At 42.8% G+C, this 26,774-nt stretch overlaps 1 protein-coding gene and 1 long non-coding RNA gene across 2 annotated transcripts in view; one reads left to right on the top strand and one right to left on the bottom strand.

The window, feature by feature from the left end:
• Positions 1-1,553: 1,553 nt before the first annotated feature.
• Positions 1,554-26,774, bottom strand: part of LOC113929165 — a 60,815-nt gene continuing 35,594 nt past the window's right edge. Inside the window, exon 3 of the long non-coding RNA XR_003522120.1 lies at positions 1,554-1,702. This is a non-coding gene — a long non-coding RNA (uncharacterized LOC113929165). The remainder of the gene's footprint in view (positions 1,703-26,774) is intronic.
• Positions 20,583-22,750, top strand: HSPB3 (heat shock protein family B (small) member 3). The gene has a single exon (XM_027605858.2). The coding sequence runs from the start codon at positions 20,750-20,752 to the stop codon at positions 21,200-21,202; it is 453 nt and encodes a 150-aa protein (XP_027461659.1). The 5' UTR covers positions 20,583-20,749; the 3' UTR covers positions 21,203-22,750.

Here is a 26,774-nt window from a genome sequence, read left to right as displayed (position 1 = left end):
GGCAGATGATGCAGGCTTTGTCCAGCCCTCTCAGATCAAAGAATTCCCTCTCATGACATAGAGGATGTGAGAGGAGAGGTGGTGGATTTATTTTAACAATAATAATGTGATCCCATTCACTCTGCAACCACCATCATCCACCTTGGGAGGAACTGAAGCACTCAGCTAAGCCACTACTGAACTTCTGACCCACAGAAACTAGGACAGTAAGTGTTTACGGTTTTAGACCAGTAGGTGTTGGAGCAATTTGTTTTACAGTAATTGAAAATTACAGGAGTCTGGGTCATTTAGCTTTGTATCATCCTTTCTTATGGATATTTGGCAGTGGGGGCAGCCTCCCTGAAGTATCCAGAAGCAATGAATACCAACAAGAAGAGTGGAAGGTAACACTAGCAGAAGACCTGCCCATTCTTACTCATTCTTTCTTTCTGTTTATCCACCAAGTATACTGTAATACAAATATTCTTAGAAATCATTCTTCATATAATACTGGGAAGATCTATTCCTATAGTTGTGAGATCACAAAAAGTATTTTTCTATTCATGTTTGGCTATTTTCTATTCATGTCTCATAGGAGACATGGCTCAGGTAATTTCCTGTTGACACTGGTGTGGGATCTTTTCATTCTTCTCTTGATAAATCTTGGTAGTTACATTTAGTATGTTATTCCTCTTGCTCATTTCAAAATGTGCCTAATTTTCAAAGAATTCCCATTCTTTTTTAAAAAAATGGTATTTTTTATTGCTCCAATGCTTCAGTAACCCTTTGGAAAACTTCTCTTGTCCCTGCCTTTCTTTACTAACAATAATACAACCTAACTAAAGGAAATTTCATTCTGAGTGTTTATCTCTAGATTTCTTTTTCATTATTTGCTCCTGAATGCTTCTGTGCTTTTAAGGGATCAGCCTTTCATCTTTGTGTAACCAATGCTTTTTCCAGACCTGGCACATAGTAGGTACTGAATTAATGTATGCTGCTAAAATATATTTGAATATTAAAGGTCACTGAACATAGAAATACATTCTGTATCTTATCCCCTCTGCTGCCTGCAGAGCCAGTGAAGCCATTCTTTAAAATAGCTTATTTTTAATTGCTTCACAGTTATACCTTTATATGTTTTTTCTTTTTTGGTTAACATAGCTGAAAATGCCCCTTTCTTCCATAGTATAAGATGATTATCACAATTAGTGTTAATGGTCTCCTTCCCCATGTCCCTTCTTCCACTTTGTCTTGGAGGAATTTTCCTGGTGATTTTCCATACATTTCAGACTTAATGGTATGGATGGTGGGTGGGCTAGGGGTGAATATTGAAAGACCTATGTAAGGGGTATAATTAGGGTGGTGGTTTTGTGACCCTAACTCTCCCTTCTTTTTTCAAGAGGTTATCTAAGACACATCAGTTACTTATCTTTATGACAAAAGAGTAAAAACTTAACTCAAGAAAAGATAAAGAAATTTATTTATAGCGTCCCATGGAACTCATGGATGACAAGGCAGTCCGATCTCTTGAAGGAAGTGGAAACAGGTACTGGGAAGCTAACAGTACTCACCTTCTTCCTCTCCTCTCTTTTTATCTATATACAGATTGGTTTCCTCTTCTCTTCAATCCTATGGCCAAGTATGGCCACTGAGTTAGCTGGGTCCTCTGTGATAGAGACCTTGAGATGGAGTTAGGAGCATAAGGTTTGTTGGGATGTAAGACCTGTGAAGGAGAAAAGGAAGAGGAAGCTAGATTGGGCGGGGGAAGTTTTCACAACATGATGCAGACCTGACACCTGCTACAGGAGAGTGGGGAGGAAGCAGGATCCGGCAGGAAGAGCCTCGGACCATAATGCAGACATGAGGGGAGCTCCAGAGTGAAGATTATCTGTTAGAGGTGTTCTGTGTTGGCAGAAATGTCCAGGCTTCAGTACCCTGTAGTGCTTAGTCATTAGGTAGTGGTTGCCTGGAACCAGGTTGGCCTGGGCCCAAAAGTTGAGGCAGATTCTGCACGCTGTCAGCTGACTCTACTCTTGCACTTCCTGACTCCAGGTCTTTCTTGAACTGAGAAGTGAATAGTATACTTCCATGGCTGCCATGGTCACCAAGAAATCAAAGTTCCCTTGTGAGCATCTCCGTAGAGAGTTTACCTATGGGAGGGCCTGTGTGTATCTGCCCCTCAAATTACCAAGGGAGGGTTTGGGCCCAGGAGGGTGTGTTCATCTTTTACAAAATGGCCTCTGGGGCCCACTGCTGTGGTTAAGAAGATGAGGGGCTGGGAATTTTCTCCAGAAGATATTGTCCTTATAAACCTGGTTAAAATTTGAAGGTTGGAGGTCACCAAATAGAGGAACATGTTCACCACTTTATCCAGTTGGTGCCAAAAGGCATGATGAAGAAGCATATTTTTTAAAAAGAACCTATTTTGGGGGGCACCTGGGTGGCTCAGATGGTTAAGCGTCTGCCTTCGGCTCAGGTTGTGATCCCAGGGTCCTGGGATCGAGTCCCACATCGGGCTCCCTTCTCCTTGGGAGCCTGCTTCTCCCTCTGCCTCTCTCTCTCATGAATAAATAAATAAATAATCTTAAAAAAAAAGAACCTATTTTTTTCTTTTTGTAACCTCATTAGAAGAAAGCATACTTCTGTTCAGATGTGTTACTTTGAGATAGTAATCTTATGGAAAATTATCTTTGATTTTTTGTTTAATTGCTTCAATCATAAATAGTCAGTTCTTCTACTCCTGGCCCCATGTCCCCCTCTTAGAATTTTTCCAGGATTCTTTTGACCCATTCTATTCAGATTTATATCATTCATCATGCAAGGGAGAGCAGAGGTAAATTAAATGTAAGTATTGGTAGAAATATATAAAGGGAAAGCAATACCACATTCCTGGAGGAATTGCAGAGATTTTTGAGAATTTGAAAGATGTCACCATTGAGAATTTGGAAAGATGCAGGAGTAGTGCCTCCCACCACATCCCCATTCGACCCTCCAATTTGGCCCGTGCAGAAGATGGAGGGATCTTGGAGAATGACAGTGGATTATCATAAGCTTAACCAGGTGGTGCCTAAAGTATCACTTTTAGATACTGATACTCTTTGGAGCATTTGGCAAGCCTCTATAGGTGAATCATAGTGCAGACTTTTAGGAATTTTGGAGCAAAGCCTGGCCATCATCTGCAGATAACTACTCTCTTTTTGAGAAACAACTCCAGGCCTGCTACTGGGCCTTAGTAGAGACTGAGCATGTAACCATGGGCCACTAAGCTACCATGTGACCTGAGCTGCTCAACATGAACTGGGTGCTATCTTTCTGACCCACCACATCATGAAGTTGGGCATGCACAGCAATACTCAATCAACAAATGGAAATGGTATGTATGTGATTGGGTCTGAGCATGTCCAGAAGGCACATGAAGAAGTGGCCCAAAGGCCCATGGTCCCCACTCCTGCTATACTTCCTTCTCTCTCCCAGCCTGCCTCATGGAGAAGTTCCCTTTGATAGTTGACAGAGGAAGAGAAGAATGGATTATAGATACTTCTGCATGATGTGCAGACACCACCCAAAAGTAAACAGCAGAAGCACTAAAGTCCCTCCCTGGGATATCCCCGAAGGATAGTGGTGAAGCGAGATCCTCCCAGTGGGCAGAATTTCAGGCAATATGCCTAGTAGTTCTCCTTGCTTAGAAGAAGAGATAACAAGATGTGCAATTATAGACTGATTCATGGGGTATGGCTAATGGTTCAGTTGGATGGTCACGGACTTGGAAGAGACATGATTAGAAAATTAGTGACAAAGAACTCTTGGGTAGAGGTATGAGGATAGACTTCTCTGAATGGGCAAAAACTATGAAACAATTTGTGTCCCATGGGAATGCTCACAGAGGGTGACCTCAGCAGGAAAGGATTTTAGTATCAAGTGGATGAGATGACCCATTATGTGGATACCAGCCTCTCTCCCTTGTCTTCACCCAATGGGCTTACAACAAAGGGGCCATAGTGGCAGACACGGAGGTTATGTCTGAGCTCAGCAACAAGGACTTCCACTCACCAAGGCAGATCTGGCTAGGGCTACCACTGAATGCTCAATCTGCCAGCAGCGGAGACCAACACCAAAACCCTGATATAGCACCATTTCCCACAGACAGCAGTGAGGTGGCAGGTTGATTATGTTAGACCGTTTCCATCATGGAAGGGACAGCATTTTGTTCTCACTGGAATACACACTCTGAAAACAGATTTGCCTTCCCTGCATGCAGTGCTTTTGCCAAAACTACCATCCATGGATTCATATGGTGCCTTATCCACCATTATGGTATTCCACACAGCATTACTTCTCATCAAAGAACTCACTTCACAGCAAAAGCAGCACAGCAATGGGCCCATTCTCCAGGCATTCACTGGTCTTACTGTGTTTCCCCACCATCCTGAAGCACATGGCTTAGCAGAATGGTGAAATGGCCTGTAACTGAGTCTACAGTGCTGGCTTAGGTAACAATACCTTGAGGGCTGGGGCAAGGTTTTCCAGAAGACCACATCTGCTCTGAATCAGCATCCAATATATGGTGTTGTTTCACCAATAGCCAAGATTAACAAGTCCAGGGATCGAGGGGATGAAATGGGAGTGACAAAATTCACTATTCCCACTATTGACTCACTAGCAGAATTTTGTTTCCTTTCTCACAACTCTATTGTCTGCTGGCCTAGAGATCTCAGTTCCAGAAGGAAGAATCCAGAGGCTTTCACCAGGACACACAACAATGATCCTATCGAACTGGAAGTTAAGACTGCCACCTGGCCAGTTTGGGTTTCTCATGCCTCCAAATCAATAAGCAAAGAAAGAAGTAACTGAGTGGGATGACTGATCCTGACTCCCAGGGGAAACTGGACTACCACTCATAATGGAGGTAGAAGAGTACATTTGGATTACAGGAGATCTCTTAGGGCATCTCTTAGTCTTACCATGTCCTTTGATTAAGATCAGTGGAAAACTACAACCCCATCCAGGTGGGACTACTGATGGTCCAGATCCTTCAGTGATGAAGGTCTGGGTCTCCCTCCCAGGTAAAGAACTACAACCAGCTGAGGCACTTGCTGAAGGCAAAGGGAATATAGAATGGGTAGTGGAAGAAAGTAGTTATAAATACCAGCTACAGGTACAAGGCCTGTAATTGTATTTCCTCCTTATTTTGCTATAAATACATTTGTGAGTGTATGTATGTAGGTACGTGTGTGTATGTCTTTGTTTTCTTTTCTTTCTCATCTCCTTTCCATGTAACAAAAGATGTATTGATTTTATATATCATATTCTTAGTATCTAAGTATTGTTAATTTTACATCACACTAATTAAATTACGGGAGATCAAGGAGAAGAATAAACATCATTCAAGGATTTTACCTCCTCTTCTGGGAAAGGGGTTAGTGCATTTTTTATTTTACCTCCTCTTCTGGGAAAGGGGTTAGCTGTATCATGTTAATTATGGAATTATGCAATTAATGGAATTGTGGAATTATGATCTTATCATTGTCTTCATTTGGAGATTAACTACCATTTAAGGAGATACATATGAAGGCCAAGTTGAAGGGTGAATTTGTGAATGTTAATTTTATGTGTCAACTTGGCTGGCCTTGGGGTACCCAGATTAAACATTATTTCTGGGTGTGTCTGCAGAGATTGTTTCTGAATGAGATCAGCATTTGAATTGGTGGACTCAGTAAGGTAGAGTACCCTCTTCATTATGGGTGGACATCAACCAATCCATTGAAGACCTGAACAGAACAAAAGGCAGAGGAAGAAGGAATTAACTCCTTTTTTTTCCTGCCTCACTGTGAGCTGGGACATCTCATCTCTTCTGCCTTCTGACTGGGATTTACACCATCAGCTTCCCTGGTTCTTAGGCCTTTGGACTTGGACTGAATTATACCACTAGCTTTCTTGGGTCTCCAGTTTACAGACAATAGATGGGGGGCACTTCATAATCATGTCAGGCAATCCCTCATAATAAATTTCCTTTTTCACATAAACACATATATGTATTCATACAAATGTGTGTGTATGTATATGTATTACATAGGTATTATATATAGTACATAGATAATCTGCTATTGGTTCTGTTTCTCTGGAGAACCTTAAGTAAGGAACTAGAAGTATAGTAAGACTCTGGTTGAAAGAAAATAAACCATTGTTAACTAATTCAAGTAGAATGTCAGGATTTATGAAAGTGTGCCAAGCTATGTTTTTTTTTTTAAACCAATAATACACTAATGGTATATTAGTTACCTATTGCTGTGTAACCAACTGCCACAAACTTAATGGCTTGAGCAACACAAGTTGATACTCTCATAGTTTCTGTGGGTCAAGAATCTAGCTTCCAATGAGCTAGGGCTCATGGGCTACAATCAACTAGTCAGCTGGGGCTCTCAGTTAAAGCTCAGGGCCTTCCTCCATCCTCACTTGTTGTTTATTGGCAGAATTCAGTTCTTTATAGTTGTAGGACTGAGGTCTCAGCTCCTAGAGGCCACCTTACTCTACGGGAAGTTCATAGTGTGATATTTGCTTTCTTCCTTCTTTTTAAGGCTTCTTCACCACATTAAGACAGACCCACCAGAGATAATATCCCTTTTAACTCAAACTGATTTAGGGCCTTAATTACATCTGTACAATGCCTTTTGCTATATAATATAAAAAATCATGGTAGGGATATCTCATATTCATGGGTCCTTCTCAAGGAGGAGGGTGTTATACAAGTGGACCCCAGGGACAGCAAGTTTAGGAACCATTTTAGAATTCTGTTCACCACAAATGGACCCAGTCTGAATGCTGGAAAACTGACAAAATCCCCTTCCCTTCTATCTTACCTCTTCTCTATGACAATCTACTCCCCTCAGATTCTCCAAATTATCAAGGAAGGGCTCTGGCCTAGCTGGGTTGGATGCCCAATTCTGGTTCCATCAACTACGGTCAGGGGCACGGTTTCATGTGTAAAATGGCTCCTGAGGGCCCACTGGTGTGGTTGGGAAGCCAGGGGTGGGGGGCTGGGAAGATGCCCCTAAGAGATTTACCTCCTGCTTGTCTCTTATTCTAAAAGAGGACTTTCTTCTGGAGGGTGGGGTAGAGCAGAGAGTGAAAATGACCCTGGGTAGGAATGAGAGTGCTCGTGATCTCTTTTATGGCACTCTAGAATTTGCCCAGAAAGAAACTCCTCCTAAAACTAGGCTGTGTTCTTGCATGCCACATTCAACAAATCTAAACAATGTAAAACTGAAATAAAAATTTATCTAGAATGATAGTGGAGGAATGGGGAGTGACTGTTGATGGATATGAGGTTTTCTTTTGAGGATGATGAAAGCGTTCTAAAACTAATTTATGTGTATTCCAGTACGGACTATAGAAATGGCCTAGAAATGATGAGCAACCTCAGCCCTAGACCCAGATCTCTTAATACTTACTCAATTAAAGATGGGCTCTTTAGGGGTGCCTGGGTGGCTCAGTCGTTAAGCATCTGCCTTCGGCTCAGGTCATGATCCCAGGGTCCTGTGATCGAGCCCCGCATCGGGCTCCCTGCTCAGTGGGGAGCCTGCTTCTCCCTCTCCTACTCCCTCTGCTTGTGTTCCCTCTCTCACTGTGTTTCTCTCTGTCAAATAAATAAATAAAATCTTAAAAAAAAAAAGATGGGCTCTTTGGGGTAATGGCTTATTTCAAGTTTGGGTCATGGAAAGTATCAGATGTCTTGTGTCACAGAGCAAGAATTCATGAATTAATGGGATCATGTGATAGGTTTGGCCAGTTTTAGCCTCTTCACATTGGCTACAGAGTTGTGGATTCTGGCTTGGCCATATATGTCCTACTCAAGGGAGTAAAACAGAAGAAAGCTTTATTACTTAGGCCCCTAGAAAGTCCTGCAGATGATGCTGGAGGCTGGGGTTGGAAATGTTGCTTGTGCCTGCTGGGTCACTGTGGAGGGCTCTGCAGTTACACCGTACCTTTCCAGTGGTGGTGTGTGCCTTTTCTGATATATTTTACCCTAATTCTGTTCCTCCCATTACCCACTTCATGGAGTTTTACTATCTCAGATACACTGTACAACTGTTTGTGTGCTATGGCCCTTTGAAGGGTCATAGTAATATCTAAGATTTTTTCACCTTCCCCTAACCCCACAAGGATCACTTTTTAGCTTCTAGGGGTTGATATCACACACGCTCTGCATACTGTAGTCCATTTGTGCTGGAAAGCATGGAGAATGTGGACATTTGTAAACTGATAAGACCTGGAAGCCCAGAAAGGGCCAAGGCAAATATACTCCATTATTGGGAATCAAAGCTACATCTTCTCAGGTCGAGACCTTGGGTCACTGTGACAAAGGAACAGCAAGATAGATTTCAGGCCCTTATCTCCCACGGGTGCTGATGCTCAGAGGTCTTGAACCACAGGTATTGACTCTGAATATATCTCCTGCATGCTAATGCCCATGTCAGGGTCAGCTTCCTGGGAACACATGTGTCCCAACTTGAGTGTGTTGTTGACTTATTATTGCTGTGGCAGTGGGCAAAACCTTATCACCATGAATACCTGCTGGATTTCTTTCATTGCCCTCCAGAGCCACTCTCCCCTGCTCTGTGCTCAAAGAGAGACTGACCGCATGGATTGCATCAAAGGGTCCCTTGCTTCTGGTTTCCTGAGAGTCTTGGCCACTGCAAGGCAATGTGGTGGGGGTTGGGTGGTGAGGTTAGAGTGTTTCTTCTCCCAGCTCCTCCCCTCTCAGGTCACAGTAGTCTGCCTATGTGTCTCTAGAAAGGCCTCCCTTCTGTCAGATGGACCTGTCTATAGTTCTCACTCTCGGTTCCAACAGTTACCTCCTCTCCTTGGCTTCTCCAGGCCTAACGCTCATAAGAACGTCCTGTTCTTGCTAGCCCTAGGGGCATCGCATTACCTCCGTGCTTCTCCCCAGTTCTGCCCACCTCTGTAGTAGTCGATTTTTTGAACTCTCCTAAAATTACCCCGCTCGCAGATGACACATTTCCTGCTGGGAACCTGGCTGACACACCTAATGCAGTGACTTGAATTAGGAACAGTGTTTTGAAATCTGGGTAAATGTTTCAGTGGGTAAAGGTCAAGTGGGATGTGTGTGCTTGCAGGAACAGGAGGAAGGAGAAGGAGATTCGGGTGATGAATGTATGAAGATGGGTTTTGAGGGGTACAGTCTTGAAGGCAGTAGAGTATAAAAGTACATTTTTCAGGGTTTGGGAGAAGTATTGTACAGTGCTGTGAGAAATGAATGTAATGCAGTTCATAAAAGCACATGCTGTAACTACCAAGATGTTATCACAAGGAGGTGCTTAAGAGATGGCTAGATTGTTGCAATGCTACATGGTGGCTCCGAAAAGTTAATGTTTTGTAGAAGAAATGAACACTTGAGTGTTTTCTCTGTGCTAGAGTGCTGACATAACACTGCACTTAAGGAGACAAGTCTGTTGATTTTGTATCCTTCAGTCTACGAAGCCCATGAATTTGCCACGACATGGTGCATTTTGCTTTGGAACTTAAGAAAAAGACATCATCAGAATAGTCCACTATGAGGACTACTGGCTGAATGTATCTTCCGCATGCCAGTGCAAACCTTTGAGGTTTCTCCTGCTTTTTGATTATTATGGACAAATTCTTGTAGGTGGTAAATTTCTAATACAAATTTTCATTAATCCCCACTGGATATTACAATTAAAGGATTAAAAATGGGTTCCACACATGGACACAACCCACACATCCAGTTTCTTAGTGGTCTCTCTAGTTTCTCCTGTGATCAATAAGCTAATACAACCTTAAGTTTTGATTATTCTTTGCATCTATGAGATCTAAGGTCTTGGTTATGCTCTGTTTTACAAACGACATAGACAGCTTAGTGAAGCATGTTCCTCTAGAATTCCCACCAAGGCCAGGAAGATGGTTCAGGAAGTTGCTTACAAATTTGAATGACCCCAAGAAGATCCTTCTGCCCCAAAATACGTCTCTAATAGCTTGTATTGTGTCTGAAGTACTCTTTCCTAGAGTTAGTCCTTCAAGTCATGACTCTTTGGGGTCTTGAGCCCCAGAATAAATGCCTCAAAGCTCTTTTTCCAGTAGGTATTTGCTTTTTAAAGGCTAACAGAAACCTACTCAAACTAGCTCTAAAACTAAAGACAATTTTATCCAAATGATACAAATGTTTCACAGAACACAAAGGTACAGAGCAGCTTGGGAATTGGTTCTTGGTAATTTTTTGGTTTCTATAGAATTCCTAACTCCAAGGCAACTATCCTCTCTGAGGTTGTGTGCATTCTCATTTCTGATATTCCCTACAGAGAAGAGTGAGGCAGACATACAGACGGACCTTCTCTGCCTTGGCCCTGTCATGGAAGGAAATGGCCACTTCAACTCTGTGCCCACTTCAGTCCAAGGGTCAACAGGGCCTAATGTTTCAGAATCCCAATTCCCATATCTCCATGAGAACATGGTTGGCTCAGCTCTGGTCAGGGGTCTACCCCTGGACTGGGGAATGACGCCACACGGTAGCTGCCCAGCCATGGGTGCCATTGGATCAGGCATCCATAGAAGGGGACATGCAAGGCAGGTTTTCCAAGAGTGTGGGGGAACCGTGTAGAGACATGGGAATCTCTTTTACAACATTATGAGGACAGATACCTATTAACCAACTCCTCTTATCTGATGGCAGGGCCCTCAGATAAAAAAATGTGCTTTTGAGGCACCCGCCCCTTTGCCAGCCTTCAGTGCTGGAGATAAGGCAATCCTGGATGGTCTCGTGAAATGGACAGGAAAGGAGTTGCTGGAGTTGAGAAGTGGGGGTGCACATGGAGGAAAATGATCACATTTTGGAAAGCACTCTGGCAGGCTGTATATAATCAGCATAATACCTAAGTCTTTTTTTTTTCTTTTTCCATTCTTCTCCATTTTTTTTTTTAACTTGAAAGAGACCTTGTAAATTTAGTCCAGTCCCTTGTTCTCTTTTCCAGCTGAGAATGAGGTTCATGGAGGTTATAATGATCTGCCTGGTGTTACAAAGCTAGTTAGGATCCTGACTTTTATCTCTGCCCCTGACTGCTGGTCCTTCATGCTACTCTCTGCCCTACCTATCTCCTATCCTGCATTTTCTTTAACTTGACATCCTTATCTGACCTCTCAGTTAAACTGTGTTGTGGAAGAAATCACTCACAAACCCCCAAGAACCATTTGTGAGCAAGCTACAGTAAATATTTCTTGGGAATTTCCCTCAGGTTAAGAAAGCAGCCTCGAGTTTCTCAAGCTTAGTAGCTCAGCAACTAAAAAGTAATGTTAATACCACCAAAGGGCTTAAAAGCAAATTGTGGAAAAGGGGAAAAAATAATTTGATCATAGTTGATAAAGACAGTCCTGGTATGACAGGGAAGCTTTAGTACTTTCCTCCGGGGGTCTGGCTTGGTCTGAACCTTGTCTGCACAGAATTAGTGACTTGTAGAGTTACCCAGTAACATCTTATATTTGCCAAGACCTTGATTAATGTTTAAAGAAATATGGGCAATGGTACATGCTATTCTTTGCAAAATTGCTGCTACTGAGTGAAATGGGTCAGCTTTCCCCTCAAAGAGCTTCATTCCTCCTGTGTGTTACCAATAATAACACCTAACATTTCGTGAACACTTCCTATGTGTAGGGTTCTGTTCTAAGTGTTTGATATCTCTTCTAATCCTCAAAACAACCTTAAAAGGTGTATGTATTTTTCCCCTTTTTTCCTGGCTAAGAAGAAATTAAGCCTTAGAAATGTCGTGACTTGCTCTGGAACAAGCAGAGAATAAAGGGCAGAGTGAGGATTCAATACAGGTCTTTATGTCCCTAAAAACTTTACTCACATTAGTATGATGCCTCTTTAGGTATATTTAGGTAGAACCAGCATAGTTTACGCTTGGTAGTTTTCAATCGGAAAGCAAGGGTTAAACATTTATTCTTCAAAAATTTCCCAATTTTCATCCTGCACCCCCTCACAATAAGAATGACCTAAAAGCTGCAAGGGTTAGACCAAACTGGGAAATGGGCTTAGTGTATGAGGACTTTTATTTGGAATATGAAGTCAAAAGACAAGAGGAATAAGAATTTCTCATTTATCATTTCAGATACTGTTGTCTCTTATCTGTGTAATTCTAGTCTCTCCCACCAGAGGGCAGTTATCACATAAAAATATGAAACCCCTCCTGGCTTCACTTTCACACCACCAAATCACATCACATCTGGATTTAGTTTTACAGATCAGTACAGATCCTGAGAAGATCTCTGCTGCTTTCAAGTATGAAGCTAATATGTCATGCCTTGCTTTTCTTTTCTTTTCTTTTCTTTTTTTTTTTGCCTAGCAACTGAAACGAGCTTCTGACATCTTAGAAACCATCTCTTCAAATGGGAAAGTTAATATGGGGCCAAAGACAGATGCTGGTATGTGTCCTATTTTGGAGGTAAAAATCTTGTACCAAATACTCAGTGACAGTCAAAAGCATTCTTCTGTGTCCAAGAGTTTATAATCTATTTCATTTAAATACCATCTGGGTTTCAGTAACCTGTATTGCTCCAGAAAACTGGATTTATATGATTTTTCATGAGGATTCTAAAGATTAGCAGAGAAAAAAGATTGAAGTTTTTGATAGACAACAAATAACTTTTCAAGTGTCCAGCCTATGACCTAGAGAGGCAACTAGAAACACTTCTATTTATTGATCACTTAGCACAATGCCTTATAGAGAAAATGCTTTATGGCCTGAATCAAATCCAAACTTCCCAACATCCCTGGGAGGTATGTTTTGTTATTATACCCATAGTAGAGATGAAGAAATGGCAATATACTCAGGTGAAGTGACATGCCAAAGGATACACCCTTATTCCATGTTCTTAACCACCATGAAGATCTGTAAGAGATGAGATGGGTCCAAGGACAGACACTTGGTTCAAGATCAAGGTCCACTGGTGCTCAGAAAATCAATGTCAGGAAAAGGAGGATGAGCTGGTGTGGGTAGGCTACCTGTCTGCTCTCACTGGCTGCACTGCAGGTTCCACTGAGTCCAAGGCACAGCTGCTTGAGCAATGGTTACAGACCATCATTCCATGGCAGGCCATGATCCCGGTGCTGTTTTAACTCAGAAGGCAGGCAGTCTGGCAGGATCCTGGCTCGCAGGTGGAGGGCAGAGAAACTAGTATCTGTGCCTACAGAAAGAACAGGTGGGCTCTAGAGGGGTACGCTGGCCCCAGCCATGGGGTTAAGATTCAGGACAGGATCCAGGCTGTAAGAAGGACTGTGGAAGTTGGCAGGGAAGAAAGCAATGAGAGGAGAAAATCTTGGCCAATGTTCAGCTTTACAAATTGGGCTAACTCCAAGAGTAGGAAGGGCTATGATTGGAATCTGGCTGGAGACTCAAGAGCACAGGCAGACCCGGTTGTGTGGCTCTGCCACAAGGTCTGGGGAGGTTGGCTTCATTGTAACAGTGAGGCCAGGCTGTTGATGAGTCATCGGCCTCGGTTACAGTGGATTCAGGAGCAGGAGCAGGGACGAGCCTCAGAGTGGGTGCCTTGGTGAACCCAGCAAGAAGGACTTGAGGAAGGCAGAGTAAACACAGTGGGAATTCATTCTGAATCTGAACTCCTGCCCCTCACATGTCCATTCCTGTGCCAGAAGAACCTGAATCTAGGATGATAACACTCTCCTCAGCAGACATAAGTGGTCTCTTCGGACCTGTGGACCTGAAGGGTCATGAGCACATTAGAACCAATTGAATTAGTAGAATCTTTCAAAGCTCTTCTCCTTCACTAGTTTTTTTCCTTTTTTTTTAAGATTTTATTTATTTGATAGAGAGACACAGCGAGAGAGGGAACACAAGTAGGGGGAGTGGGAGAGGGAGAAGCAGGCCTCCCACTGAGCAGGGAGCCCGACATAAGGCTTGATCCCAGGACCCTGGGATCATGACCTGAGCTGAAGGCAGACACTTAATGACTGAGCCACCCAGGTGCCCCTCCTTCACTAGTTTTTGAACACCTGCTCTATGTCCCATGATTCCTAGCATTAGTACCTAACTTAATAATGTGTAAAACTAGACCCAAGAGTTTAGAACTAAGGTTCCAGGTGAACCTCATCCCTAGCAAGTACAGGACAATTATTTTCAGCTGAAGATATATGGGCACTCTACAGGGAGGAGTACTGACCCTTAAAGGAAGGACATCAGAGCATCAGCAGTAAGGTGAGGTTGAGGGCATCTGTATAGTTTCCTGTGATTATTGTAACAAATTACCACAAACTGCCTAGTTTACCAATAGGTGTTTATCTTCCCCCAGTCCTGAAGGCCAGCAGTCCAACGGCAGGGCTGCCTCCCTCTGGAGGCTCCAGGGGAGAATCCGTTCCTTGCCTTTTCTAGTGTCTAATGGCTTCTGGGATTCCTTGGCTGTGACCTCATCACTCCAATCTCTAAGACCAGCATCTGCAATCTCTCTCTGCTTCATCTTCTCTGTGCCTGCCTTCGTGTGTGTGTGTGTGTGTGTGTGTGTGTGTGTGGAATCTCCCTCTGCCGCTCTCTTATAAAGACACCTGTGGTGGCATTTGGAGCCCAGAATAATCTCATGTCAACACCCTTAATTTAATCACATCTGTAACATCTTTACCAAGTAAGGGAACATTTATAGATTCCAGGGATTAGGCCATGGACATCTTTTGGAGGGCCATTATTTAGCATCTCATTATATTATTACAGCATCTCAGCTGAAAGAAAGAGCATGGGAGGTGGTGCGAAGCAGAAGGAGTGTTTGGAGGACAGCAGAGTAGTTAGTCTAGAGGATAGGGATCATCCAGAGCAACACTCCCGACCTATATTTTTGGTCCTTTTGGTGGCGACCAAAGAGTTGGGAACATATGATGGAGGAAGTCCTATAAATGTAGGTTTAGACAGAATTAATCAAGATCAGATTGTACAATGGCAACAGTTTTCACATGAGAGAGCCTAAAACCACCGCAGGTACTTGATCAGAGGAAGGACCCTGTGATCGAATCAGTGTCTTAGGAAGACTGCGTTCTCCAGCCTCTCAAACCCTGTTAAAATGTATTTGTGCTTTTTATGGCTCCCATCTAAAGTAAAATCCTTAATAGCCATAAGGCTAACATTGCAGAGCTGAATCCAGCCTACAAGATTGCAGTGAGGTCCAATCAAATCTCCCTTAAATATCTTGGGGTCTCTGTAGGCAGGGGTGCATGTTGCAACTTGGCTGTCACTTTACCTCCTTCCAGACTGCTGCTATGGTCTGTTGTCATTTCATGACTGCTTCTCTGGGCAGCCAAGGCCCTAGACTCTGGTTTACCCAAAGCATGTGTACAGTACCTTTCTTAATTCCCCCAAAGCCTAGTTGATACCAGGCTGTAATGTGGAACAAAACCTTATTCGTGACTTTAGGATGACAGAAGGAAAATTCTTTAAAAGAAATGTTTAGGGGCACCTGGGTGGCTTAGTCAGTTGAGCGTCTACCTTCAGCTCAGGTCATGATGGCAGGGTCCTGGGATTGAATCCCACCTCAGGCTCCCCAATCAGCGGTGAGTCTGCTTCTCCTTCTTCCTCTGCCCTTCCCCCACTGTTTGTGCTCTCACTCTCTCTCAAATAAATAAATAAAATTTTTTAAAAAAGTTTAAAACAGGATATTGGCCATCCAGTTCTCAGCTCTATCAGCCATGCCCCCCTCAGAAAGCCTTGCTAACCAGTTCTCTCCTTTCCATCAGACTAATGGGCAATTTTCTTAAAAGCATCTAATTAAAACAAAACAAGCCTTTGAGGCCTTATGTCAGCCTCTAGGGAATTCTTTCCATCCCCCTCCCACCTGGCTCCTTGAAATTGTAGTCTGGATGCGATATTCATTCCCCAACCCACTGCAGTTTAACTTCTGCCCCTGCCTTGCCTCTGACTCTCCCCTTAGTTAAGTCAAAGACACCCTTGCCGCTAAATTCTATGCTCCCATTCTTGTCTTCCTTAACCTCATCAGAGTTTGACAGAAGCCATACTGTTCGGCCTTGGTGCACTTCTCACTTCCCTACCTACTCAATGTCTTCCCATGGCCACAGAAGGAAAACCAGTTCAGACCATCACAGTCTCTCTGCAGAGAAGTAATTCACCCCACAAAGACGGTAAACTGCCTTCCTTGATAACGTAAAATGTTAACTGTTTTCCATACCGTGGGTTGTGACCAATTTGGGGGTTGTGAAATCAACTTAGTGAGTTGCAAGGCTCACTGTTAAGCTCAGTGGAATTGAATAGAGACCATCAGAGTGGATCACAGTACTAAAGCTAAGTGTTTTGTGCCTAGGATGTGCATATGTGTGCTCAATGGGTGGGGATACTAACCAAATTTCTTATTGTGGGTCTAGTCAGAAAAGCAAAAAGTAAAAAAGGCACTGATTTGGGTCTTCATGAAGGTAACTCCAATATTCCAGAATAGAACCTAAGTTTTAATTTGGAAACACAAAACAAAAATCTTTCACAAAAATCTTGATTTTGAAGAGATAAAAAAAAAGTGTTTATTTTTATTTTTTTTTTTAAAGATTTTATTTATTTGACAGAGAAAGACACAGCAAGAGCAGGAACACAAGCGGGGAGTGGGAGAGGGAGAAGCAGGCTTCCCACCGAGCATGGAGCCCGATGTGGGTCTCAATCCCAGGACCCTGGGATCATGACCTGAGCCGAAGGCATATGCTTAATGACTGAGCCACCCAGGCGCCCCAACGGTGTTTACTTTAAAATAGAATTGTGCTTCACTCCTAGAGCAACTACTAAAAATTCAGACAGTTTTGACAATGTTATTTTGTCCCAACAAAAATAACACACAAGGTTCTCCACAATCTGGTTCTTGCTCACCTCTCCAGCCTCATGTTCCTGCTTCATAGTCTGTAGTCTGCATGGCAGCCACACTGAGTCCTCTGCGTCCTGCAGTCACACAGTTCTGGCTCCAGGCCCTGCCACATGCCATTCCGCAGCAGGGAACACTCCAAGTCCCCCCCTTCCCTTCCTTGCCCAAAGCTTCATCTGCCCCACTCTGTTGTCCATCTCATCCGTGAGACATAACTCTTCCTAGGGAAGCTTCTCAGACTCCAAGCCTTGTTGTTACTGGAATCCCCCAAATAATTCCCTGTCCATGGAGGTCCAGATGAGCAATTCATGAAGCCGACTAGAGCAGTCTTTCCCACCTGTTTTGTTATTGCACCGTGCCCCCCCCCCCCAGGAGTCTTTTAAGACATTTTTCACCTAATGCTCCTCCCTCTCCCCTGTGAAATTTTAATACCAGAGATATACTATGTGTCTGTTTATGTATGTGTGGCCCTTTGGAGGGCCACAGACCATTATCTAATAGCTAAGATTTTACATAATCTTAAATTATATGCATTTTTTTTTCTCCATGAGGACCAATTTTTGTCCCCTTGTGGGTGATATCGTCCCCACTAAGAACACATGGAATAGAATAAAACTCTGCTAGTCCTCTTGAGAGAGCTAAGAAAAAAGCAGTTCACATTCTTTCCTGATGAGATGCTTATGTCAAATGCTGAAGAGGTGCGGGAAGATAAAGTTAAAGTATAGACCTAGCAAAGAGGCTGACTTTGACCTAACTAAAGGTGGAGTTGGTGGTAGGGCAAAAGTTATTCTGCAGCAATGTGGAGAGTGACCACTGAATCCAGGCTACAAACCCAAGGAGCTGGGCTGTGAGGGGATGAGAATAACTAGCTTATAGGTGACAAAAGGTCTAGGAGGTCTTGTTTTAAAAAGATGAGGCACACTTGACTTTAGGCTGATGGAGCGTGGATCCTGAGAGACTGGAGAATACCCAGGAAGGGGTAAGTGGCTGGATGAAAGCCCAGAGGAGGAGGAAGGGAACAAGGGAACAAGGGAATAGGGCAGGGATAAAGGGGTAGAGGAAGATTCTCTCCCTCTGAGATGTCTGGGTGTGAATGTTACAAGGCCTCAGGGGAAGTCAGTTCATTGGGAGAGTGAGACCAGGCCACAAGGGAAGACCTGAGGAGTGGAAGACATCTACAGCCTCCACTTTGGAGAAATAGGAGAAGCTGATCGAAGTACAGAGAAGGATGGCCAAACGGCACCAAGGACCAACAGAAATAAGAAGTACAAAATCTATAGCAGTGTGACGTCTTTTTTCCATCACTTTCCAGGTGCTGTCTTAGGTGCTGGGGATGCAGCAGTGAACCCTAAGTTTCTGACCTCAAACTGCCATTGTCTGCTATTGTCTGCCTTCCCCAACTGGAATATAAAGTCACAAGGAAGAGAAAATACATTTACAGTATTAGACTGGGTTTATAGAAAAAAAAAAAAACAACCCAGGGAGGATGGACAGTAGGGCAAGAGGTGGGGCAGAAAGACCAGTTTGGAAGCCTGGTAGACTCTCCAAAGGGAGAAAGGGTCGAGGCAGTTGATGAGGAGGAGGAGGGCAGTTCAGGGGTGGGCAGGGTCAAAGGGCAGTTTTGGGAAAACATTGAGAGAAGTCTTGGGTGTTGATCAGAAAAGTGGATGCTCATTTCTAACCCCAGCAACTCACACACACAATCCCATATGGAAACACCTCTCACATCTGGTCCTCCTTGCCTCTTTTAGAGGTTCTTGGAGGCGAGAAAGTATAAGATTACTAGACACGTTTTTCCTCTGCCCACCCTAACAGTATCTTTGCAGTATTTTTTAAAGAGTTTATTTTTTAGAACAGTTTTAGTTTTTAGGTTTTCAGTTTTAGTTTTTTAAATAGGCTTTATTTTTTACAGCAGTTTTTAGAGCATGGTCAGAGGAGGGAAGGATGAACAGGTAGAGCACAGAAGATTATCATGGTGGTGAAGTTACTCTGTATGATACTATAACAGTGGATACATGCCATTAAACATTTTTCCAAATCCATAGAATGCACAACGCCAAGAGCAAACCCTAATGTACACTGGGGGTGATCATGGTATGTCAATTTAGAGTCATTAGTTGCCACAAATGTAGCTCTCTGGTGGGGGATGTTGACAATGGGGGATGCTATGCCTGTATGGGGGCAGGGGTTAGATGAAAAACCTCTGTACCTTCTCAGTTTTGCCTTGACTGTTGCAAGTATTTTAAGGCCAAATCCTTAATATCTTATCTATTTCCTGCCACCGGCAGTGAGTTCTATTCTTGACTTACCCCTCAGAGCAGCACTGATGAAAACAGCTCTCAATATTTTATGAGTTGGAGGACATTAAAATATCTGAAAGAGTACATGTTCCCCTCCAGGGCCACGTACCTATAAAGCGCAGGTCAAAAAAGCTGAGTGTGGACAGCATTATTAAGGCATGTTCTTAAGTACATACCAAAATGTCCGCAGAGGTTTTTAGAGTAAAAAGGAGCTAAGGGAGGTCATTCCCTTCTGTTTCTGATGTTTAATTTTTCAGACATTTTTCTTTCATTCTAAGAAAATGGATGTATGATTTTTAAGGAAAAGTATTCCTGAGTCTACCCTTTCTAGAAAATACTATCCTCTGTGGAGTGGAAGTTTTCTATATCTTAAAACTTCTTGTGCATTTGTACCTTACACACACTGTAGGAATAAAAAGCACAAATGTGTTTATGGTGAAAAGCCAGTCTCCCTCCAGCCCCTGCCTCCCAATCACTGTCACCATCACAGAAGGCAGCCGCTGTTCCCAGCCACATATCTTTCAGAGAGGCTCTATTTATATAAGCAAATACCTACTTACAAAAAAAGCATAAATAGTAGCATATTATATGCTGTTCTGGACTTTTCTTTTTACTAAGCATGTCTTGGAGATCCTTCTACAGCAATGGGTAGAGAGTTGCCTCATTTTTTTTAATGTAAATTGAATATAAAGGGTGTGATAGTTAAGAAATTATGTGTCATTTATTTTGCCAATTTAGTAGCAGAACCACAACTAGATTAATCCTTAGTTTTTTGGGCTTTACTATCAAATAGTTCCAACGCTTTAACATTTTTCTCTCCCCTGTGGCTTTATTTTCATTGCTAAGTTCCCCATTCTATGCCTTCCTCAACCCCCATCTGAGGTTTGACATCATTATCTAACTTAGTCATCTGATCTCATTTTTGATGAGTCAGATGTAATAAACCCAGATGACTTGGCTCAGATATCCCTTAAGGACAAATGATGAAAAGATGAAAGAAAAGAAAATCTATAGGACAGAGGGCTGAGAGTTGGTTGCATGTCTGAGATTTGAGTATCTGTGTCAATTATAGCTACCTTCATCCCTCCCAGCTTTGCACTTGGAGACAAGGACGAATGCAGTCTTAGCTCATATTATAAGATGAGTGCATATCTCTGGACTGTTTTAAGAAGCCACAGTCCCTTAGATCACTGCAGTTCACAAGGACAGACACTCACTCAGAGATTTTTTTTCAAAATACTGTTTCTGTTTCTAATTCTCTTTTTCTCTTGAGGCAAGCAAAGCAGACACACTTGCCAAGAATAACCGAGAATGTAAGGAAGATCCTTGCCTGGGCAGCTTGAGCGGGCTGCGTGCTAAATGAAACTTCGAACCATGCTCTATAAATAGCTGTTCATTGTCAGCGTGTGTGAAAAGACAAGAGTGGGTGTGTGGTGGTATGATTCAGGCTTAATTAAGTAGTTGTGTCTGCGCAGGGTTACAAGGAGCAGCTGTTCCAGCTGATAATCTAGTCAGTAGGCAACTGAGAGGTTCGCCTCTGACCAAACAGACGGAAGGGAAGCCGTTCGATACTGGTTCTGCCTCCCACCATGGCAAAAATCATCTTGAGGCACCTCATTGAGACTCCAGTGCGCTATGAGGAGGAGTTTGAAGCTCGAGGCTTGGAAGACTGCAGGCTGGATCACGCTTTATACGCACTGCCGGGGCCAACCACTGTGGACCGGAGAAAAGCCAGGGCGGCCCAGGTTCCTCCGGTGGACTCAGAGGCGGAAATGCTGGCCCAAGCAGGCAAATCCCACTTCCAGATCCTGCTGGACGTGGTCCAGTTCCTCCCTGAGGATATCATCATTCAGACCTTCGAAGGCTGGCTGCTGATCAAGGCTCAGCACGGAACCAGAATGGATGAACATGGTTTTATCTCAAGAAGCTTCACCCGACAGTATAAACTGCCAGATGGCATCGAAACCAAAGATTTGTCTGCCATCCTCTGTCATGATGGAATTCTGGTGGTGGAAGTAAAGGATCCAGTTGGGACTCAGTGAAATCTTAATCAATTCTTGTTCATACGGCAAGAGGAAGATTATAGTTCAGCCAATGGTACCACAGGAATGTTTGTATTAACCACCTTTGAAATGATTTTTATGAAGATTAAAAATAGAGACATAGTTCCTGGTATGTTGAGGTTGTGTTTGTTATTCTTACTCAGAGAGGAAAATTGTTAAATGTTCCTATAGCTCAAAGGGATGCTATTCTTATACCTGAAACGACAGTTTAGGAGATGACTCGGATACTAGTGAAGACTCAGAATTATTTCTTCATTACTCCAAAAAATGCCCCAGAAACTGCATTCGTAATAATTGATGGCAAAAGAGCCATATGAATTTCTTATCCATTTTATGAAAACCTCTTGTATTGCTAAAAAAAGTTGTGATTCCCTTCACTTGACAAGCTTTTTAATGAATTTTAATTAAAGTGGAATTTGTAAATATAGAGTCTGAAGATTAAAATGTAGCACTTAGAAATTTGGCCTGAAATATATTTGATTCATTACAGCTGTTACTGCCTTAAACATAATACTGGAATTTTCAGATGTAAATTCTATTTTTAAAAAGTTCTAAATCTGTACCTCATTTTTTAAAAGTCTATTTGAGTCCTGTTTGAATGTATTTTTAACAACAGCATATGTTCTGTGGATATTTATGCAATATTACAAAGATATGTGTTGACTCATTCATATAAGTTTGTATTAAGTTTAGGAGACCACTTTAAAAAGTGTAATTACTGAATTCAAAGAGTTTTACTCTACATTCTTTGATGCTACTTAACATTTTAGATTTCAGAAGATGGCAAAATGCACCACATCTGCTCCCTGCATAATCCTTAGCTTTAAATAGCCTGGCAGGTAGTAGAGGTTCCTGGGCTGGAGCTTGCACAGGGGCCAAGAAGGGCTGAGACATTGGTGTAGGTTAAGGATTTGCTTAAGGAATATTGCCATCTATAGCTGGTCTGTGACATTCCAAAGATTTGCTATCTCATTCTGTACATGCTAAATATTTCTCGGGAGGAAGTAGCCACTTTTACCCCACACCCCACATGTGTTGCTGGTGAGCCCGTGCACAGCACTGGGAATAGAAGGGGCTGAGTGTGCAAAGAGCCGGGGTGGATGCAGGCCACTGACCACACCCCTGTGCTCCTCCACAGGGCTTTGTCATTTGAGTGAAAATGCAAGAGACACGAAGCAAGAGAAAAAGAAATCAAACAGTTCTCAAAGAAGTTTTGAAAGCAAACTTGATTGGAGAGATTTGTTTACAATGTAATTAAATTGAAAGGATTTTGAAACTATGTGTTAATGCTTATTCACTGAGGTTTGTGCAACTTAAGAAATTTTGTTTGACAAAGTGAGTATCACAGACCAGCTCTGCTACATTACAAAGATGATCATAATTAATGGGATTCTATCTATTATGATTACAGCTGGGATACCATTTGTCCCACATTAGATAATTCTTTCTTAATGATTGGCAGGATGGTGTGAAAACAAAGTAGTGCTTTGAGAAACCAATCAATAAACAAACAAACAAACAAAACCCTCTCATTTGGCCTTAACCCTACTCTAGCTGAGATCCTACTTCTGGAAAAATTCAGGAAGTAAAATTCTTTTTTTCTCTTTTTTTAAGATTTTATTTATTTATTTGAGAGAGAGAGAGAGAGAGAAAGAGAATGCACACGTGTAGGAGCCGGGGGGGTTGGGGGGATGGTCGGGGTGGGGGGACAAGCAGACTCCCTGCTGAGCAGGGAGCCTGACATGGGGCTGATCCCAGGGCCCTGAGATCATGACCCCAGCCTCATGACCAGAGCAAAAGGCAGACGCTCAACCGACTGAGCCACCCAGGCGCCCCAGGAAGTAAAATTCTTACCATGAGGAACCACCGATAGAAACTTTTCCTTTAAAAATGAACACTAAAATAACCACATCATCCAATTAGCATTTTTTCCCTAAGATATATTTTAAAGTATTACACAACCATTTTTTGATTTGGAAAATATATAAAGCACTGTAACAAATAAAAAAAAATTCTTTTATTACTATGAGGTTGCTACTTTAAATTTCTAGTTCAGTCTTCCCTTATGCATAAATACATGTATCACTTTTCACAAAGTTAGGATTATATTTGCATGGAGTTTGATACCCCAATAGTACTGGTTACTGTCTGTTGCATGCCTCACTTCATGCCAACCCAAACCCGTCCTTCCGCCCTTGCCAGCTCCACTCTGCACCCAAGCAGGCTGACCCTCACGGGCCTCCATCACTCTAGTTTCTAACTGGGTTCAGACAATGGGAGTGCTGACTGGAGACCAGAGATTGGAGAGAGAAGACTGGTGGGCAGGAGGGGAGAAAGGTCAGGGCATTTCCTTCTATCAACCTGCTGGGGACTAGGTCCCAGCAGGTCTGTGTCCCTCCATGACTACACCTCTGGAGAAGCGGTGTAGTCTAGGCCTCCCACTCAGACTGGGTTCGGGTGTTCTAATGCCGTATTTCTTCCTTTTGCCCCGTCAGCAGTTGGCATGATCATGTTTTCTGCCCTTTCTTGTCCCTGGTCTTCACCATCCTCTATCGATTCCTTTTACTCTGTCTGCTTTCCCATCAATGGGTCCCTTCATTAGAGTCTCTTTCAGATGACGGAATTCTGTTTCCCTCCAGAACTCTGCTTGACTTCTTGAATTTTTTTTTTTTTTTTTTTCAGTGCATCACTTGCGGGGCACCTGGGTGGCTCAGTTGGTTAAGTGACTGCCTTCAGCTCAGGTCATGATCTCAGGGTCCTGGGATCGAGCCCCGCATCAGGCTCCCTGCTTGGCGGGAAGCCTGCTTCTCCCTCTGACCCTCCCCCTGCTTGTGTTCCCTCTCTCGCTGTCTCTCTCTCTCTGTCAATTAAATAAATAAATAAAATCTTTAAAAAAAAAAGTGCATCACTTGCTTTTACTACCAAACATAAACTGATTTGTAATGGCTATGCACTACTCCAACACAGATAAAACATATTATAATTTAACCATTCCTTTTCACTACTGGTCCCAAAAGGAAACAGATAGCAATGTCAAAATTAGAATAATTCAAATTGGAATAATTTATTTACGAAGAGATACATTCCAAAGGAGTGGGCGTGAAGAAGAAGAAGAAGTGAAGAAGTGGGGTGAAGAAGAGCTGCAAGGGATGGTGTATAAGCTGAGAGTAGCGGTGTGGAGCTGTTCTGTTCTGTAGGTCCGAAGAGATGAGAGGAGGAAGCAGGTCTCAGAAATCAAGAAAGTCAGATGGAGGAGACCATGACCTGTGACTTTCTTTTGATGATACAAGCAGCCCCAGGTGACCTCTCCCTGGAGCCAGGACAATAAATGCTTTATCCCTCTAATCTCCTACCAGGGCACCCCCACTGGTGGGACTTAAGTGGCAGCTGGAGGTGTGGGTGCCCTGTTGATAGAGTTCCACAGCCTCCCCGAGCAGGGGGCAGGGTGGGAAAAAAGTGGACAGTGACTACTCCTGGGGACAAGGGGAAAATATCCAGCCCTCCTGTAAAGTGAGTACTGTTGTTTCAGCTCTTTCAGAAAAACTTTCCTACAGAATACAGCCTGAAATAAGGATTGGAGTGCTGACACTTTATTTGGGAAGTACAAGCCCAGAATGGTAAAAGTGGGAAGACAGGGGAAAAGAGGCGAGAAAAAAACAGGAAGCCAATTGAGGTGAGGTGTCACCCTGCTGGCCACTGCTTCACAATGAGTCACGAAGAAACTCAGCAGGCTCTTGGCAAGGATGTTGGCTTAGCACCTGGAACTTCTCCAGAAGATCTTTGGGAAGAAATAAAATCTTAAAGCGATCCACAGGGAAGGAAAAAAGAGGGAATTTGTTTGCCTGGTCCCTACTACTTCCTGTTTCCGCTTAGTCAAGGTTTAGCTCACAGGGACTAGACTCTCCTGCACTTCTGGGGTGTATCATCCAAACCCTTAGTGGCTGCTCAGAAAACCAGACCCCATACCCCAACGGTGTGACATTTCATCCATGCTGAGAGCAAAAGGAGACTCAGCATGGTTAGGGCTCACTCAGGGTGAGAAACACAGGCTCAGGGTTTCAACTTGGCCTCCAGCCACCTTAGGAGACTTGGCAGTGGCTCTGATGGCAGCAGCATGGTCTGCAAAGCAGGTGATACCCCCAGAAAAAAGAAGGCAGATGGAAAGGCACACAGGGTTTGTATCCACCATAACCCCAAATTCAGAGCTGCGGGAAGGGGGAGCCAGGCAAATTACATAGTCTTATAGCATTATCGCCTATGTACTCCAGACTGCCTTCAAATATTATGGGCTCTAATATCCTTATATTTTTATCTAATTTTTTACTGGCTTAAGTGCAAAGTCAGTTCTCTTAAACCTCTCCAGGATTTTTCTTTTCCTATAGATTGTGGATCAAAGATTTGTTTTTGTTTTAAGTTGCCTAATTCTTATCCTGGAAGCCCAGAAGTCATTCTGATGTGGGAAACAAAGGCAAAAGAAAAATTATAAATTTCCTTACTCCTTACAGCCCATTGACAAGTCCTTGAAACAGGCAGAGTGACATTCCTCTAGGAGCTCAGCTGCCTCGATGTTAATACTTTGCTAAGGGCAAAAGGTAATCTCAGCCTGACCCTCCAGAATCAAAATCCTATGTCAACATTGACATATAAAAATTCCTTTGGAAACTTCCTTTATCTCTATTCCCCAAGATACACATTGGCAACCATTCCCCAAGCATATGATCCACCGATATACATCTGAAGGATTTCATGACTCAGGTTTTATTAGACGGTAATAAATGACCTTTTCCCGACAACAGCTAGTCCCCTCAAGGTCCTGGAAACCTTGCCTCCAAAATTCCTTAGAGACTTAGGTTATCCCTAACCCCCTCCCAGCTTGAAAGTATATAATGGGCCACTCGTCATGACCCCGGTGCAGCTCTTCCTGCCCACAGGTTCTGTCCCCGGGCTTTAATAAAACCACCTTTCTGCAACAAAGGCGTCTCAAGCATCAGCTTTGGACCCTAATGTCTTTCCTATATCAATTGAAGACTTTATTTCCCATTGACCTCTCTGAGTCCAAACTGCACTGGGATCTGGAACGTGCTGTTGTTGCCTTACTTCTCACCTACTTGTGATTGTCTGAAAATTACTGTTAGTGGTCCTTAGCACATACAAAAAGTAATTTTAAAAAACACAAATGGCATACAACTTCAAGGGAAAAAAATACATATCATTTCCTCAAGCTTAACAAACATCTCTTTTTCACAAGGCACTGTTCTCTTCAGAGATTCTCAAATAATTAGTTGGAAAGAATAAAAATTGGTTACACATTTATGTACCAAATTGGTTTGGTATACCAAGTACAGCTCGCATATTATATTTTGAAAATAACTTTTGTCTTAGCAATTCTGATGTCCTCCCCAAAATGTGAGACAGTATTTTAAATTTGAAAAATAAATGATCCTAATGTTTTCTTCTACATTTCCTCAGCATTGTTTAACACACAAGAGCATGCGTGTATATATGTAATATAAAATCCTGTTTATTAATGTCTTCTAACTTCAAGGACAAA

Source organism: Zalophus californianus, chromosome 5, assembly GCF_009762305.2.
Source record: "Zalophus californianus isolate mZalCal1 chromosome 5, mZalCal1.pri.v2, whole genome shotgun sequence".
NCBI classification, from domain to species: Eukaryota; Metazoa; Chordata; class Mammalia; order Carnivora; family Otariidae; genus Zalophus; species Zalophus californianus.
The sequence above is the reverse complement of the archived record's forward strand: the minus strand, read 5'-3'. Positions and strand labels throughout refer to the sequence as shown.

Excerpts from the sequence above, each read along its gene's own strand:
- HSPB3 (XM_027605858.2), top strand. The coding sequence starts at position 20,750 with ATGGCAAAAATCATCTTGAGGCACCTCATTGAGACTCCAGTGCGCTAT.